The 17,183-nt window shown below is 39.4% G+C and overlaps 1 protein-coding gene across 5 annotated transcripts in view; it reads right to left on the bottom strand.

Annotated features, from left to right (window-relative positions):
• Positions 1–17,183, bottom strand: part of LOC125611173 (E3 ubiquitin-protein ligase SMURF1-like) — a 75,186-nt gene that overhangs the window by 16,410 nt on the left and 41,593 nt on the right. Inside the window, exon 1 of one of the 5 annotated variants that reach the window (XM_048785220.1) lies at positions 10,519–12,708. The exons of the other annotated variants lie outside the window; for them this stretch is intronic. Coding sequence (XP_048641177.1) covers positions 10,519–10,549 — 31 coding nt within the window. The 5' untranslated portion in view covers positions 10,550–12,708. Of the gene's footprint in view, positions 1–10,518; positions 12,709–17,183 lie in introns of those variants that run through there. 5 annotated transcript variants of the gene reach the window in all.

Genomic DNA, 17,183 nt, shown 5'->3' with positions numbered 1-17,183 from the left:
GGGGAGGGGGGATAGTAGAGGATAGGAAAGGCAGCAGAACACAACAGACATTAGTATGGCAATATGTAAATCAATGGATGTGTAACTGATGTGATTCTGCAATCTGTATATGGGGTAAAAATGGGAGTTCATAACCCACTTGAATCAAAGTGTGAAATATGATATGTCAAGAACTATGTAATGTTTTGAACAACCAACAATAAAAAATTTAAAAATTAAAAAAAAAAAAAGAATGAAAAAACATAGTTCAGGGCTGGGGATGTGGCTCAAGTGGTAGTGTGCTCGCCTGGCGTGCGTGTGGCCTGGGTTCCATCCTCAGCACCACATACAAATAAACATGCTGTGTCCGCCGAAAAACTAAAAAATAAATGTTAATTAAAAAAAAAAACATAGTTCAGTGAATTATGCTACCGCATCAAGACCACTGAGCATTTAGAGTAAGACAATGTATGACAACATTAAAATTTCCAAATCAGTGTGGCCAACAATGAATTCATTTAATCATTAAAACTTAAAAAAATCAATCATTTCACATATAAATAAAAAAATTAAAAAAAAAAACAACCTCAATCATGACCCAGCAATTCTACCCCTAGGAAGGTATTCACATGTTCACCTTGTAGTGAAAGGGTCACGGCAGCACAGTCCACAATTGCCAAAGCCTAAGAACTAAAGGGCACAGGAGCCAGCTGATAGAGCTACCAATGGTCAATGCTGGAACATTCTGATCAATACAACAAAGTGATACTGAGCTATAACTTGAATATAAAAATCAACGTCCATGAGTGCATACTGATATTAACAAATGACTGAGTAAATTAATAACGGGGGAAAAGAGACAAGGCCAATGTACAGAGAACTCCAAATCAATTGTGCTATGGGCTGTCACAGTGACTGCCTTCCAGAGAGTTCAGAGGGCAAAAAAGAATAACTTTGTAATGGAGAGAAGTAACAAACACTGCCTCTGCCAGGTGATCAAGGTATCAACAGTGTTAAGTCACATCAGTAGTATGTATCATGATATACTGTGATGAAAATGGCACTCCCCCTCTGTGACCTTCCTTTCCAATGCACCACCCCTGTCTAACCATGAGAAAAACACCAGATGCCAACTGAGGAACATTCTACAAAATACCTGACCAGGACTTCTCAATATGGCCAAGTTCATCAAAATCAAGGAAAGTCTGAGAAACTGTCTCTGCTAAGAGGAGCATAAAGACGCACAACAACTAAGTGTAATGCCATATCCAGGATGGAATGGTGAAGCAGAAAAAGTTATCAGGTAAAAGTAAGAACACTAGAATAAAATATGGACTTCAGCAACATATTGGTATTACTCCATTAATTTTATCAAATGTACATCATTGATGTTAGATGTTAATAACTGGGGAAACTATGTGTATGTGTGTGTGTGTGTGTGTGTGTAAGGGTACTAGGGAAACTCCCTATATTATCTTTGCCATAATTTATAAATCTAAAACTGTTCTAAAAAGAAAGCCTCTTGATAAGAAATTAAAACAAACAACATCAACAAAAAAGGTTTTAAAAAACCCACTATGTACAGTGTGACTCCTTTTTTGGTAAAACTATGCCTGTGAGCCTAGATTAATTGTATTATCTGGGGCAATATAGATGCTAATATGGTAAAGCTTATTTTATTCCTTCATCCAGCTGTAATCTTTAAATTTCCTTCAAAGAATGACGATATGAAAAACACTGAGGAAGAAAAATAAAATCTTCCTTTGCAAATTGAAATACTAGTGACTGTGTGGTAGAGACTGTGATGCCAGCAGCAGGGACTCTCAATGCACTTCCCAGCACAGTGGCTGATGCGAGCTGGTGTTCACCTTCCACTCGTTGTTGAGATATTAACATGCCACTTGTGGTTTTCACCACAGGCTGACGTGGCATTTTTCCAGATAGGTACATAAGTACGTTAGCAGAGAAAGTAACAAACAAAAAAGCAAAAAACTGAAGTCAGCCATAGCATGAAATACAAAGCTTCAAATACAGTCCTGAATATAAACTTCTTCAAAAATCAATCCACAAAATAGTTTTCACAGAGCCCTGAAAGTGTTCAATTCCTCTGCTAACTGCACTGCTACCTGAAATCTTGTGCCTTTATAAATAAATAAATAAATAAATAAATGGCAGCATCACATTGACAGCCTAATTTCTGGCTTCCAACCTGAACAAAACAGACAGACGAGGAGCCCAAGACTGACAGACTGAACACCTGCCGCAGTCCGTCTCTTCCTTGCAATCTCAAGAGGAATGAGAGGTAAACCACACAGCTCTGCTCTGCACCAACTCTCCTGGTGCCTCCAGGTGGAAGCAGGCACGCTGAGGTTCAGGAGAGGACACTAGACCCACGAGAGGCCACTGGAGTGCTGGTTTGGAGCACGAGAGATACAACATCAGGTGCAGCCAGGATCTTAGTTCCTTGGGCACATCCACCCCGTGAAGGCCAGCAACCTGGGGCCAGGTTTTGAATCCAGCTCCAAGACTGAGCCCAGAACTTTGATTCTGGGACACAGCACAGTGGTCCTAGGCAGTAGGGTAACTGAAGGACAGAGAGTGCCCAGGACATGGAGCAACAGCCCCACCACAGGACATCTCTATCTCCTCCTGCATCCCCTACACCTGGACTGAGAAGCAGGAAATTCCAGCAGTAAGAATGAACTTAGAACTAAGAGTCACCAAATGTCTACAGGAAGTCACATCATGAAAGGGAAAAATAAATAATAAAAGTGTTTTTCTCCTAAAAATAAACAATAAAAGTGTTTTTCTCCTAAAACAGAGAATTCTCTTTAAACATTCATGAAATTGAGAAAAGTTGACCGCATATCAAACTACAAAAGAAGCTTTAACAAATCTCCCAACATGAGAAACAGTCTGCCTTCATTCACTAGATATAATTATTTTAAAAAATCCACACCAAATATATGTTCAAAATAAATCCACACAATGGGAAAATTTTAAACAGCCTGAAATAGCTTTTGGATTAAAGAAAAAGTCAAAATAGGAATGAGCAACTTAAGAACTCAATGAAAAATTCTATATTAAAATGTACAGACTTAAAATTCCTTCATTAAAAATCCAGAAAGATGATCTAAGTTTTCAGTTTGAGGATAGAATCTCACAGCGTTTGCAGAATCTTACCAAAGGGAAGAGTTCTCAATATGATTTCTTTACTACCTAGGAGACTAACCTGTTTATACTGTTGCATATTTCCCTGTTTATCTTCATTTTAAACTAGGGTGAAAATAAGCAGTATTGATTTATTTTTCAAAATAGTTTTAATTTTTTTGAAGAAGTTTTTAGTAGGAAGCAATGTCTCTAGTGGCGACACATGTATCTAGAGATATGGTTAATAACTAATGATAATAATTGCTAATATTTATTGAGAGCTTATTATGTGCCATGAGCATTTTTTTTTTTTTCTATTTTTGGTTCTGGGGATTGAACCCTGGGTGCTTTACCACTGAGCTACATTCCCAGCTCTTTTTATTTTTTGAGACATGATTTTGCTAGTTAGTTTGTTAGTTAGTTTCCTGAGGTTAGTCTCAAACTTGAGATCCTCCTGCCTCAGCCTCCCATGTCTCTGGGATTACAGGCCTGCACCATCACACAGGGTGCCAAGAACTATTAATAGCACTTGACAGACTATATTTTGTCTAATCTTCACAACAAATAAGGAAATCAAGGTTAGGTAAGATTAAATTACTCCTCTAAGACCACACAACTTTTAAGAAGAACCCCCTGGGACTGTCTGATGCCAGAGCCCATGGTCTCCACCTCATCACACAGTGTTTTTTGAAAAGGTGTAATTATGGTGACAAATTGACATACAACATAAGGAAGCCAGAAGGCTGTAAAGAAACATATTTTTAAGAAAGCAAACAAATACTACTTAAAAAATAAAATAAAATGGGAACTCTGCTAAGTCCTGCCTATAATTAGAAACAAGTATATATCTTTCTTCAACAATGTTTTATAGATATTAGTGAATGTGGCTGTGCTTTTTTGAATTTCTTCACTTTTAAATTCTATTTTATTCTTTTTGATGTATTTTAAATGCGTTTTAAGTTTTTTCAGTCTCAATAGATTAATGAAAGAAAAATCTCATTTTTAGTAGTTTGTACAGAGATGCAAGAGTGGGGGGGCATGAGGGGACTTGGAGTGACAGCAACTACATACAGACTTTCTTTGGGTGTGATGAAATGATCTGTGACTGTGGTGATAATCTTAGAATATACTAAAAAGGACTGTCTGGTTGCTGCTATTGATGCATAACATACTGCTATTATTGGTCATTTTATATAAATATAAGTATATATACATATATATAAAATTTGAACTTTTGGAAACTTTAGCTGTGCTGTCAACTTTGGAAAAAGTTGCCCAGTTTACCGTGTTGAGTTGGCATGGTAGGAAATTAACAGCCATATTGGTCTAGAAACGTTAAACTTATTTGTTTTCCATTTGTACAGGGTAATGCACTGCATTAAATGTACAAGGTCTTATCTTCATGAATTTGATTACAGAAACTAATATTTTTAAATAATGAAAAAAAAAGGACCACATGGTACTTGAAAGGGGTACTTTTTATGGTATGATGTATAGATAGATATAGACAGATATGTAGATAAATCTATCTCAATAAAAAGGTCAGCATTCTGTTAAGTAGATGAAGCGCTCTTGAGCATTTCACACTGTTGCATTTACCTCAGTGGGAAAAAGGTTCCACTTTATAAGACCAGTGTCAAATGTCAAGAAGACACTGAAAAGATACTGGTGATTTACTCAGGAGCATTAATTCCCGTTACATTAGTCTGAGACAAAGTTTGATGTGACTGCCATGATATTAAACTAGGAGAGGAAACGGTGGGGGCGGGCCTATACTGCTGTAAATTATTAAATGGACCGTTGATCCAATACACGTTAGATTGACAAATAAAATAACCTGCCTATTAAGCAAACCAAATAAAATCTTGAGCAATGATTTCAAAATTCCGGAAAGAGTCTCTCAAATAAAATCCCTGCTTCCCATGTTGAATTATTTTTCAAACGTTATCAAAATCTTTTCTGACTTTTCAAGGACCTCACTGTCTATAAACTGCTTTCTTTTTTGGAGTTTAAAGCACAAAACCAATTCTCGGGATCTGTTTTACCAACTTCATCATCCAAATGTGGTTTACTTAACAGTTCACAGACCACAACATAGCAATTTGTCCTCTAGACCTTTGTGTTGTGTGTTGTCCCTTTCTATGACATCTAGCCCATGTGTGCACACAGCACATGACAGGGACTTGATCACCATCTGCAGCACATGCTCCTTGCTGACCTGCTGGAGGCTCTGCTAAGCACTTCACCTGCATTACCTCTCACACTCCCTCCGCAAACCCACTGAAAAAACCAAAGGTTTGAGGGTCACGGCCCGAGGCTGCTCACACAGAACCACTACTTTGGTGACTAAAATCCTGTTCATTCAGGTTCCAGCTCCAATCCTATCTCTTCCCTGATCTTGAGGGCCAACAATGGCTTCTCTTTCTGAAATGCTATGCTAAGTACTGCCTGTCTTTGACACATCAATCTACGCTACCTAGAATATTTTAAGTAGACTTCCGTTTTTTAGGGCAGTTTTAGGTTCCTAACAACTGAGCAGACTGTACAGGGAGTTCCCACACACTGCCTGCCCCCACAAGCACAGCCTCCCCCACCATCAGCAGCCCACACCAGCTGGTACATTTGTCACAATCAACACATCATGATCATGCCAAGCACCTAGTTAATGTTAAGGTTCGCTCTTGGGGTACACTCTGTGGGTTATGACAAGTGTATAATGACATTTATGCCACCTTCTAGTTTCATCAAGAACAGTTTCACTGTCCTAAAAATCCTCTGTGCCTCTACCCAGTCATCCCTCCCTTACCCTGAAGACTTTGACAACCATTTTTTTAAACTATCTCTATACTTCTGTCTTTTTCAGAATGACTCACAGTTGGACATATACACTATACAGCCTTTTCAGATGGCCTTTGTTCACTCAGAATTCTTACAAATCAACATAAAAGACAAATAATTGAATTAAAATACAGGCAAAAGATCTAAACAGACATTTCTCCAAAGATGATATACAGATGCCAATAAGTTCATAAAGATGTTTGACGTCATCAGCCACTGGGGCAAAGTGAACCAAAATTACAATGAAATATCAAGATGGCTAATACTGCCAGGTATGGTGGCCCACACCTGTAATCCCAGCGGCTCAGGAGGCTGAGGCAGGAGAATCACGAGTTCAAAGCCAGCCTCAGCAATGGCGAGGCACTGAGCAACTCAGTGAAACCCCGTCTCTAAATAAAATACAAAACAGGGCTGGGGATGTGGCTCTGGGGATGTTGAGTGTCCCTGAGTTTAATTCCCAGTATCCTCCCCACCAAAAAAATAAATAAAAAGGGCTGAGGATGTGGCTCAGTGGTTGAGCACTCCTGGGTTCAATCCCCAGTACCAAAAAATAATAATAAAGGGTGAGGTTCATGGCATAATCAATGTATATCAATAAAAAAAATTAAATGTAACAATGATCTGAAAACTAATATCATAAGTATCTGTTTCTCATACAACAAACCCCCTCAATCTTAGCTGACCTTAATGGGGAGCTATAAGCTAGGGTTCAAATGTCTCGCTATATGGAATAACAGGTGTTAAATTCTTTAAACAGGAACAAAAAGACAACAGTCATCTATTATAAAAGGAGTAGACGATGTAGTATCCGCCCTATGAGAGTTTATAGTTGAGCTAGACAGACCAAAAATCATTGCCAAGAAAACCAAACAATAGTGCATAGCAGCTTGCTTCTGCTAACCATGCTCAATTACTCATTAAGTCCTATCAATTCATCTTTTGTAATGTCTTTTAAGTCTATTCTTCCTAGTCCCGCTGCTATTTGCTCAGTTCCAGGCAACTCTCATCTCGTGTCTGGATTATTACAATAGGCGCTGTCTTCTCTTTGCTCTAATTCATTTTCAACATGAAATAATTATTTGTTGGATAAATGAATAAAATACTCTTCATTAGATAACTCCCCTATACATAAGGCTCTGAGCTCAGCATCACTTACAAAATAAAACAGAAATTCCTAAAATAAGCAATGTTTTTGAAAAGGTTATAAACTTCTGGAATTTAGCACTTAAAATCCGACTCACGCTATCCCACCCTCTTTCTGACCTCATCACCCATCATCCTCAAAAGCCTGGGGCAGGCGGCCATGTGCATGTCCCCAGAGCTCCCACGTGCATTTTCTACGTGCTCCTTTGCTTACAGCTCCACCCCCACCCTCCTGGGTGTCTCCTGTCCCTTACTGCCCTGAAAAGTTCTTCACTTTTTTTTATTATTATTATTAGTTACCTAGACAACTCTCCAAAAAGATTTTAATGACAGGGTTGGATCCAAGACAATGAACAGACATATGCAACCAAATTTCAAAATGAGCAGCCCAGGCAGATTACGAGAATTCAGAGAAATATTATTATCATAGGAATGATTAGGAAGTTTGATTTTTTTCCTATTTTTTATTTATTTATGTATTTTGGTGGAGCTAATAAGACAGGCTGGGTTTCCAGGGGCAGGTGGGACAGCATGGCACATCCCAGGACTCAAGTGTCAATCACTTGCCTGCTTTCGCATAGATGGAGACACTGACAAACTCAATCTTTAAAATAAAACCAACTCATTTTGTCTTCAGAAGCCTTTCAAAATGTTATACGAATCATCAAAATCAAGTTGGAAAGTAGAATGATCCACTCAGTTGGAGGTTTGCACTGGCAGAGTCCGAGGTCCAAGCTTTCCATTTGTTACTCGCTTATAATAGGATATTGGGTTAACTTCTCTGTAAACCCTCCTACATAGACCTTTTATCATATGACTATTTTCTGCTTACTTAACTTGAACCTCCAAATAGATAATGTATATGGTAGAAAGGGGCTCATTCATCATATTAATAAAATATCACAAAGGCCAAAAAGCACATACTGCCTTCATAGGACAGCATTTAAAAGAAAAGGACTTACTTCCTGGGACGGGGGACCATGAAATTATGAATTCTCATAACTACAGAAAAACCGTTTCAAAAACAATGAAGTTGTGAAAGTCAGTTAGGAAAGAGATGGAAACAGGTGGGAAACTGTTGATGTTTGTCACATGCACTATTTTACTCCAGCAGAAACATGCAAAAATGCTGTGACAGTGTTTGCCCTCTGTGTCCTAAACCATAAGGTGCTGGGTGCGATCAAAGATGTTTGGAGAAGCATGAAACCAAAGCTCTTTAGAAAGGGATCCTCCACTAACTGATGAAGATCAGACTATCGTGGAGGTCAAACAAGTTGATTATGGCTTAGGAGCTGGGTACTTGTCCCTTCCCTTCCCCATAGCAGAGTGGGGCAGAGGCTGTGGGGACCCCATCTTTTCCTCCCCCATGAATCCACACCCTTACGTCAATTACAGAGGGGAAAGACAAGGGCAAGGGCAGAAGGGAGGAGAACACATTATATTTGGGGAGGAAAATAAAATTAACCATCTCTGTCTTCTGTTCTAAAGTATTAAATTCAGCAACCCCCACTTACCCAAGGTTTGTTGTCTAAGGTTTCTGTTACCTGAGGTCAACCACAGCCCCAAAATGCTAAATGGAAAATTCTGTATTTTGAGAGAGAGCCCACCTTCACAAAACTTTTATTATAGAATATCATTATAATTGCTTCATTTTATTATTACTGGTTAATCTCTCACTGTGCCTAATTTACAAATTAACATTGACCACAGGTATGGGAAAAGTGCAGTCTATGTAGGATTGGTAATACCCTTGGTTATGGGCATCCACTCAGGACCTTAGAACATATGCCATGTGGATCAGAGGGAACTACTGGATCCCAGGATTTATTATTAAATGCTCAATTTGTGACCAGGCACCATGGTGCACACCTGTGATCCCAGTGGCTGAGGAGGCTGAGTCAGGAGGATCCCAAGTTCAAAGCAAGCCTGGGGAACAGCGATGTTCTTAGCAACTGCATGAGACCCTGTCTCTAAATAAAATACAAAATAGGGCTGGGAATGTGACTCAGTGGTTGAGTGTCCCTGAGTTCAATCCCTGGTACCAAAAACAAAACAAAACAACATGCTCAATTTGCAATAGAAAAAAAAAATAGTAGAATGTAAGTAAGCTGTTGGAAACTCCTGTGCTTAATTTCAATTTTCCTTTCTAGCACCAATAAAAGAATGTTCAATGAAAACTTTAGTATTAAAATACTTTTCTTAATGCAAAATTCATAGAGATAACTTTTCCATACCACATTACCTTCACTGCTCGACCCACAAGGTTATAATGCAAACTTTAAAATGCCACACACACAGAAGTTTGCAACCCTACGAAGAAATCTGAAGATCTTAAAGTAACAGCACTGCTCTACATCAGGGCTTGGCAAAGTACTGCCTGTTTTTGTAAATAAAGTTTTATTGGAACACGGCCATGCTCCTCAGTTTACTCAGTATCTATGGCTACAACATCAGAGTTAAGTACATGCAGCAGAGACCATATGGCCGTAAAGCATAAAATATTTACTATCTGGGTATTTCAGGAGTTTGCTTGTCAACCCAAGAAAGTAAGAAAAACAGTCCCAAAATACTACCCTGGCTTTGGACTACTTATTCCTTTATGTACATGGATTTGAAACACCAACACAATTTGGTAAAATTCATGCAATGCATATCCACCAAACTTGAACCAGATGTAAGAAGTTGTCATTCCACAAGAACCTCATGAAGCATTCCTCTCAAACTGCTATGCTGTGGTCCACTGAAAAATATCTGCAGAATAACAAGGAGAAAATAATAGAAAACTTCCACGTCTCTCGGAGCGTTTGGGCCTTTGCAACTGCGCAGCTGTGGCTCAGAAGAGTCTCCATGCAACCGCTGAGAGGGGAGAGGGCAAGTGCTTTTATGTCCCAGAGGGTTAGGACCACATGAGAAATGGGAAGGTTCTCAATTTACTCCAAGCCCTTCCCCAAGGCCACCCTAAGAAAGGATCCATCTCTGGAATAAGACTTGGATGAAAAGAACACTCTCTAGCCAATCCTTGGAGCACTGGAGAAACAGCTCTCACAAACTGCTAACTTTCCCACAGATGTGAAGACTTCCAAAGGTCAGAAATACACGAACACAGTTGTAAGACCTGTCCTTCATAATTTCAGTTTGGGGCGGCTAGGAAGATGACCACTAAAACTAACTACAACAAGGAGCCTCAAATTCATCACCTCCCTCAGATACAAAATATCCTTTACCCAGGTCCCCCTTTCCAGCTAGTCCCCCTGGATTCAACCCAAAGTTAGGATTTTTCTGTCTTCACATCCCAGGACTGGGCCCTTGGATCACTCTGGACCCTGCCACCTCTGGCCTGGCAAGCACGAGCAGCACCCCCTCCCACCCCCAACACATTCCTCTTCCCTACCCACCCTCTGCCCTCACCCAGGTCTTGATTTTCCAGGATCTGAGCCATATAAAAGCTTTCTTCTCTAAACCAGGCCAAAAGATGAGTAGATTTTTGAAATCACTAAACCCTGGGTTCAAATTCCAGTTTGACTATTTATCTGATAGGTGACACGGAGAAAATTACTCAACCTCTCTGGGCCTTAGTTTTTCTCATCTGTGCCATACAGTCAATACTACTTCCTATTTTTCAGGGTTATTGTGAGCATCAGGCTGAGTACTCAAGGAAGATAGCTGCTATTGTTATTTGTAACTTGTTTTAATATTACTACCACCAACCAGCTCTTCCACTTATTAAGGACCAACAAATAGCTGGCAGTGTGCTAGTCACTTTCCTCATTTAATCTTAATAATATTTTAAAATGTCGGATGTGCATAATCTGTCCCCAGCCTGTAAATGTGGAAACAGAGAGGTTAAGGAACTCGCTTAAGTGGTAGAAGCAAGACTCCGGGCCCAGTCTTTCAAGTACAGCTGACCCTCATTACTGGTGGATTCGGCACTTGTGAATTCACCTTCTTGGTAAAATTTATGCTCAAGGCACTTCTCTAGGCATTCACAGATGTGTTCGGAGCCACAAAAACTGAGTCATCCCAAGTGCATGTGCCCAGCTGAGATCAAACAAGGCAATGCTTTCTTGTTCAGCTTTCCTACTGTAAACAAGTGGCCTTCTCAGTCTATTAGTGTCATGTTTTTCACATGTTTGGGCTTCGTCACGGTGATTTTCCTTTTAAAGCGCACCCCTCCACACTCCAAGCTTCCAATGGCGAAGTGCTGTCTAGGGTTCCTAAGCAGGAGAAGGCTGGGCAGAACCTCACGGGAAGACACGGGTGTTTGCTACACGTTAGCCAGACATGAGTTCCAGTGCTGCTGACCGTGACCTCCGAGTTAATAAACCAACAATAGATAGAAAATCAGGGGTCTCTAAACAAAAGCACATATAAAACAGGTTATGTATTAATCAGCTAGTGAAAATGTTGGGAGGCTCACAGGGGCCCAATCTGGCATCCCCAAGAGGCGATGATTCAGTATTCACTAATTCAGCATTTGGGGTGACTTGATGGAACCTAACTACTAATAACAGGGCCGGTTTAACCAAACCGCGGGCACTGCCCAGACTCCCACTAGAAACTCCCCTCCTGTGGCTTATATAACATCATCCCTGAGACACAGCGATGGAGAGGAGAGTACTGACATAGGAAGGAACGAATCAAAGGAAGAAGGGAGGCAATTTCTGTGGTGGTCCGATAATCATATTGCTCAAAAGGATGTCAGGAGAGAAATCAAACCACACACTAGAAACAGTTACTCTCTCCTCCTTCTCACTCCAAAATTGTGAGCTTTGGTGTTCTCTGAAATTATGTTTAGGAAATGTTCACCCAAAGCAAATTATAAACTAACCAGTCAAATTAAAAGCTGCCTTCTACCTGGCATTCTTGATAAATGTTGATTTTCCCATCCTCCTCTTTTGTGGAACTGGGGAATCAAACCCAGGGGTGCTCTACAGATGAGTTACATCCCCAGCCCTTTTTATTTTTGATTCTGAGACAAGGTCTCACTAAATTGCTGAGGTTGACCCTGAACTTGTGATCCTCCAGCCTCAGCTTCCTGAGCAGCTGGGATTCCAGGCGTGAGTGCCACCATGCCCAGTTTGTCCTCCCATTTAAAAGCAACTCTCCCATTCTGTCTCCATCTCTAGCTACAGAAGTTAGGTGAGACTATGAAAAGGGATTATCACCATATTGAGTTTTGTCTTAGAAAATATTCTCCTAGAATATACTGCCCAACATTCAAAGCAACCACCCTCCAATGACATTAAATTACTGCCAAATTGCCGATCCCTATGGAAATGGCACTTAAATCCTAAACAGTTTTTAGAGTTTCATGCCTAAAATTTTCATGCAAAAGTTACTGTATAGTGAAGAGCTTTTTTTTTTCTCTCTCTTCAGATGGAGTGGTTCTCCTTAAGAAATTTTCCTTATTTAGAAAAAATTAACTGCTCCAGAGTCTACTGCTCTCTAGATATGCACTTTCCTCTATGTATATTTCAAGAGAAAAAAAATTATATATCCCATGGGCCGGGGTTATGACTCAGTGGTAGAGCACTTGCCTAGTATGCATGAGGCACTGGGTTCAATCCCTGGCACCACATAAAAATAAACAAATAAAATAAACGTATTATGTCCATCTACAACTACAAAAATATTTTTTAAAAAATTATATATCCCAGGTTGAATTGAGATAATCCAATCCTTCCATTATGAACTGATTATAAATTTGCTAAAATAAAAAGCTTTATAGTCTAAATTAGAGATTTGACAAACTTTTTAGTTATAATACTTGAATTTTCAAAAATAAGAAATAATGAAGGTCCACTTATGAGTATGCATGAATAGCTCAGTTAAAATGTACAAGAAGATTAATAAAACCAAGAACAATTAAAACATATAAGTTATGTGAGTTAATCTTGAAATTAAAATCCAATAACTGTTGCATAAAAGTAGCCTTAAATACTTCAGGGAAGCAAACTAAAAATAGTAGAAATGCAATTAGGAGCCAACTAAAAATTCATAAATAACCCCTTTTGTAAGAAAGAAAATCAATAGAAAAATGAATAGCTTTCTGTCAGGCAGAGAATGTCTCCTATTAATTGGAAACAGTGCTAAAACTGAACAAGCTTAGGGCAATATACATCAACTTAATTTTTAAATAACTTTGCAGTCTATTTTAAAAATCCAGCTCCGGCTAATAACTCGATGAATGTGAAGACATGGGAATTGAACATAAGCAGCTGCTCAGGAGACGAGCAGGTGAATTTGAGGAATATAAGAAGAAAACTCAATTCAAGTCCAACTCCACCTGTTCTGCCAGGTGTCTGTGTAGCTCAGGTGTGATTGGTACGTGGGAAGGTTGTCCTCATGGTGTGGAAGTCACACTGATTCATTTGTGAGTTTCCTAAGCAAAGTAGCAAAAGGGGTCGGTGAAATCTTAGGCAAGAAAGAGCCAGCTGGGCCCCAGCAGGAAGCTGTGTGTTCACAAGGCCATAAAAGAGACCGCAGCTGGGTCTCCTCCCCAGATGGGCCGCTGCTGCCAGGAAGAGGGCCCACTTGTCCACACTGGCTCCTGTTGGCAGCCACTGTAATAGCCCTACTGGCTCTGAGCTTCCCGTGGATTTGCCTTGTCTCATCACTCATATACCAAATCTCCACTTTGCTGGCTTAGTATATTTTTGCGTCTATTTTTTTACAAATCTAGCCACACCAAGATGCTTGCCTGGTGGTCAAGTTATTACCAGAAGTATGGATTAAGAGTTACCAAACTGTATTAATTGTGAAAGATCTGCCACAATCTTACTTTTCTCATAAGAGACTTACTTTGTTTAGTGCATGGTTATGAGGAATACAAGCTTCTTCAGAAACAGATATTCCATCACATCAGAATCACCTATAAATATTTATTGAGTGCCTACATACTATGTACCAGCAATGGACTAGGTACTTAAGTTAAACTTAAGAACCTAAAAGAATATCTCAACTTAGATCTCAACTTAGCAATGGAGAAGATAAGTAGAGAAAGGAATCTTCTCATTCCTTTGCCAGGGCTGCCAAAACAAAGTACCATCTGCTGAGTGGCTTAAACAGAAATTTACTGTCTCCTGGTTCTGGAGCTAAGAATCTGAGATGAAGGGTTGTTCCTCCTTGAGGAGCAAGAATGAATCTGCTCCAGGTCTCCCTCCCAGCTTCTTGTGATTTTTGCCAGGGCTGGTGTCCTTGGTTTAGAAGCTGCTGAGAGCCACGGCCGAGTCTGTATGGCCCCTGGCATTTTGCCAGGCACCATCCAGACTTGTTTACGAACTCTAACATTCCCCTGGCACTTGCAAGAAGCACCACCTTGATCCGTACCTTCACGTTCACATGCATTCTCCTGTGTGTATATCTGTGCATTCTCCTGTGTGTATATCTGCTTCTATATTTTCCCCTTCGACAAAGACAGCAGTTAAATTAGAGGTCCACCCTACTCCTGCATGATCTCATCTGGAGTAATTACATCTGCAATGACCCTACTGCCAAGTGAGATCACATTCTGAAATGCCATGGATTAGTTAGGACTTCAACCTATTAATTTTGGAGGGACACAAGTTCAACCTATAACCATCTCTAATGTACCAACTGGGAAATATTTTTTTAAATCATTATTTCCAGTTCCTGGTAATGGCGGATGAGATAAGTCAGTCTGATGGAGACAATAAAAGCTGAGATACAAAAAAGCATCTTCCTAAAAGCACCAGAGAGCCAACAAAGTAGTGAGGACATACTGAGCCTAGGTCCAAGCCAGCACCTAAGCTTAGAGAGGACCCAGAAGCCCAGGTGCTTTTGATCTGCAGTCATTTACAGAAGGGTGTTCTTTTAGGGCTTGCAGGATGAGAGCTGGAGTCCTCTGACTGCTAAGGATGGGGCTCCTGGTCAATCCTCTCTCTGATTGGGCTAGCCCTCCAAAGGGTAGCAGCTGGGGGAAGGGCACAGAGAGGAGCCCAGCTTTTATCATCTGGAAGGAAATTCCAAGCCTTGGTTCTGTACTACCGGAGTAACTTCTAAGTATAAATGACCAGCCATGGCTGAACCATGGATAACCACTGACCAGGTGGCTACTTGGCAGCACATAGATGAATTAGCTACAAATAGGACTGTTTTGAAAACAGAACTGACACTAAATCAGCAACCCACAGAAGGCTGGTTAGAACATGTGCCCTGAACCCATGTAGGTCAATGCCTGCTCAAACAAACACATCAATATTCTCCATCATATTTAAACAAGACACAGAATCTCATAATTTTCAAAATGTCTAAGATATAATCCAAAGTCACTCTGCATATGAAGAACCAGGGCAATCACAACTCACGTGGGGAGAAAAAATTATGCCATGCAAAATCTAATCATAAAAAAGGCTGGAATGGCTGTATTAATATTAGACAAAATACATTTCAGAGCAAATAAAAATAAAGAAATTATGGGGGATAGACATCAACTTACATACATAATGATAAAAGGGTCAGTTCATCAATAAGACACCAATCCTGTGTGTATACACACCTAACAAGAGGGCATAAAAATACATAAAGCAAAAACTAATGCAATTAAGAGAAATAGACAAATCCAAAATTATAACTGAAGACTTCAAAACTGCAATCAGTAATCAACAGAACCAGCAGACAGTCAGGAAGGATATAGAAGAACTGAACATCATCAACTAATTGGACCAAATTGACATTTATAGATCATCCAATCACAGCACCATACACATTCTTTTCACACACAACATGAATAAAACAAATCTTAGCCAACTTTTGAAAAGAACTGAAATCATATAATGTATGTTCTATGATCATCATGGAACTAAACTAGAAAACCACACAAAAAGAAATTTGGATACTGAACATCACACTTCTAAATAATCCATGGGTGGAGGGAAACTTCAAGGAAAAACAGAATATTCTGAACTGAAAGAAAATGAAAAAAAAAATCAAAATTTGTGAGACTCAGTTAAAGCAGTACTTAGAAGGAAATTTTTAAGATTTAAATGTTTTTTTAAATCAGAAAAGATGGAAAGTCACAAATCAAAAGCTTAAACTTATTCTTGAAGATATTTAAAAAAGGAAAGCAAATTCATGTCTGATGGTGAGAAACTTATGTTTAACGAGAGTCCCAGAAAGAGAGGAGAGAGAAGATGGAGCAAAGGCAGCAATGAAAGAGGTCACAGTGGGGGATTTTCAAGTGATGAAAAACATCAATTCAGAAGTTCAAAAAGCCCAAGTAGAATAAACAAAAAGAAAGACAAACTTGGCTGCATCACAGTGAAACTGTAGAAAATGAAAAACAGAAAGATCCTAAAAGCCACCACAGAAAAACAGGGAAAATTACCTTCCAAGTACTGCTGACCAACCTCTCAAAATCAACAATGCGAATCAGAAGACAGAGGAACATCTTCAAGAAAATAACTATTAACCTAGAATTCGCTGCTCAGCCAAAAGAGCTTTCAAGAGTCAAGAGGAAATAAAGATCTTTTCTGACAAATGAATCCTGAGTTAGCCATCCGCAAAATTTCATTGTTACCATCAAAAGCTGCTTTTATTTAAAACAAACATTTTTAAAAAATGAAAAAAAATTCCCTGTGGGATTTTATAAGGTAATTATACTATAAAACTAAACTTAATATCAGGATAAACAAAATGATCTATATTCTTCATATCTTCAGGAGTTAAATCTGATCCTGGAATTTTAAATATAACAAAAAACCTATATTTCAGCTAAGGTAAAGAAACTGTGGTAGTGGTAAGGGAAGACTAGCATTTTAACCCCAAAATGAGCATCTTCACCCAGACATTAGCAACAGCAATTGGCTTGGAAGGACCTCTGTGTGTGGGTGTGTCAACTGGCTAGAAGCAAAATAATGTATTTTTTAATCTGACAAGATTGTGTCTATAATGCAGAACAGGGCACTTCATCACGAACCCACTCCCCTTTTTTGGGGGGTGAGGGGATAGTAGGGATTGAACTCTGGGGCACTAGACCACTGAGCCACATCCTCAGTCCTCTTTTGTATTTTATTTAGAGACAGGGTCTCAATGAGTTGCTTGGCACCTCACCA

Source organism: Marmota marmota, unplaced genomic scaffold (genome assembly GCF_001458135.2).
Source record: "Marmota marmota marmota unplaced genomic scaffold, marMar, whole genome shotgun sequence".
Taxonomy (NCBI): Eukaryota; Metazoa; Chordata; class Mammalia; order Rodentia; family Sciuridae; genus Marmota; species Marmota marmota.
This window is presented reverse-complemented; position numbering and strand designations above follow the sequence as displayed.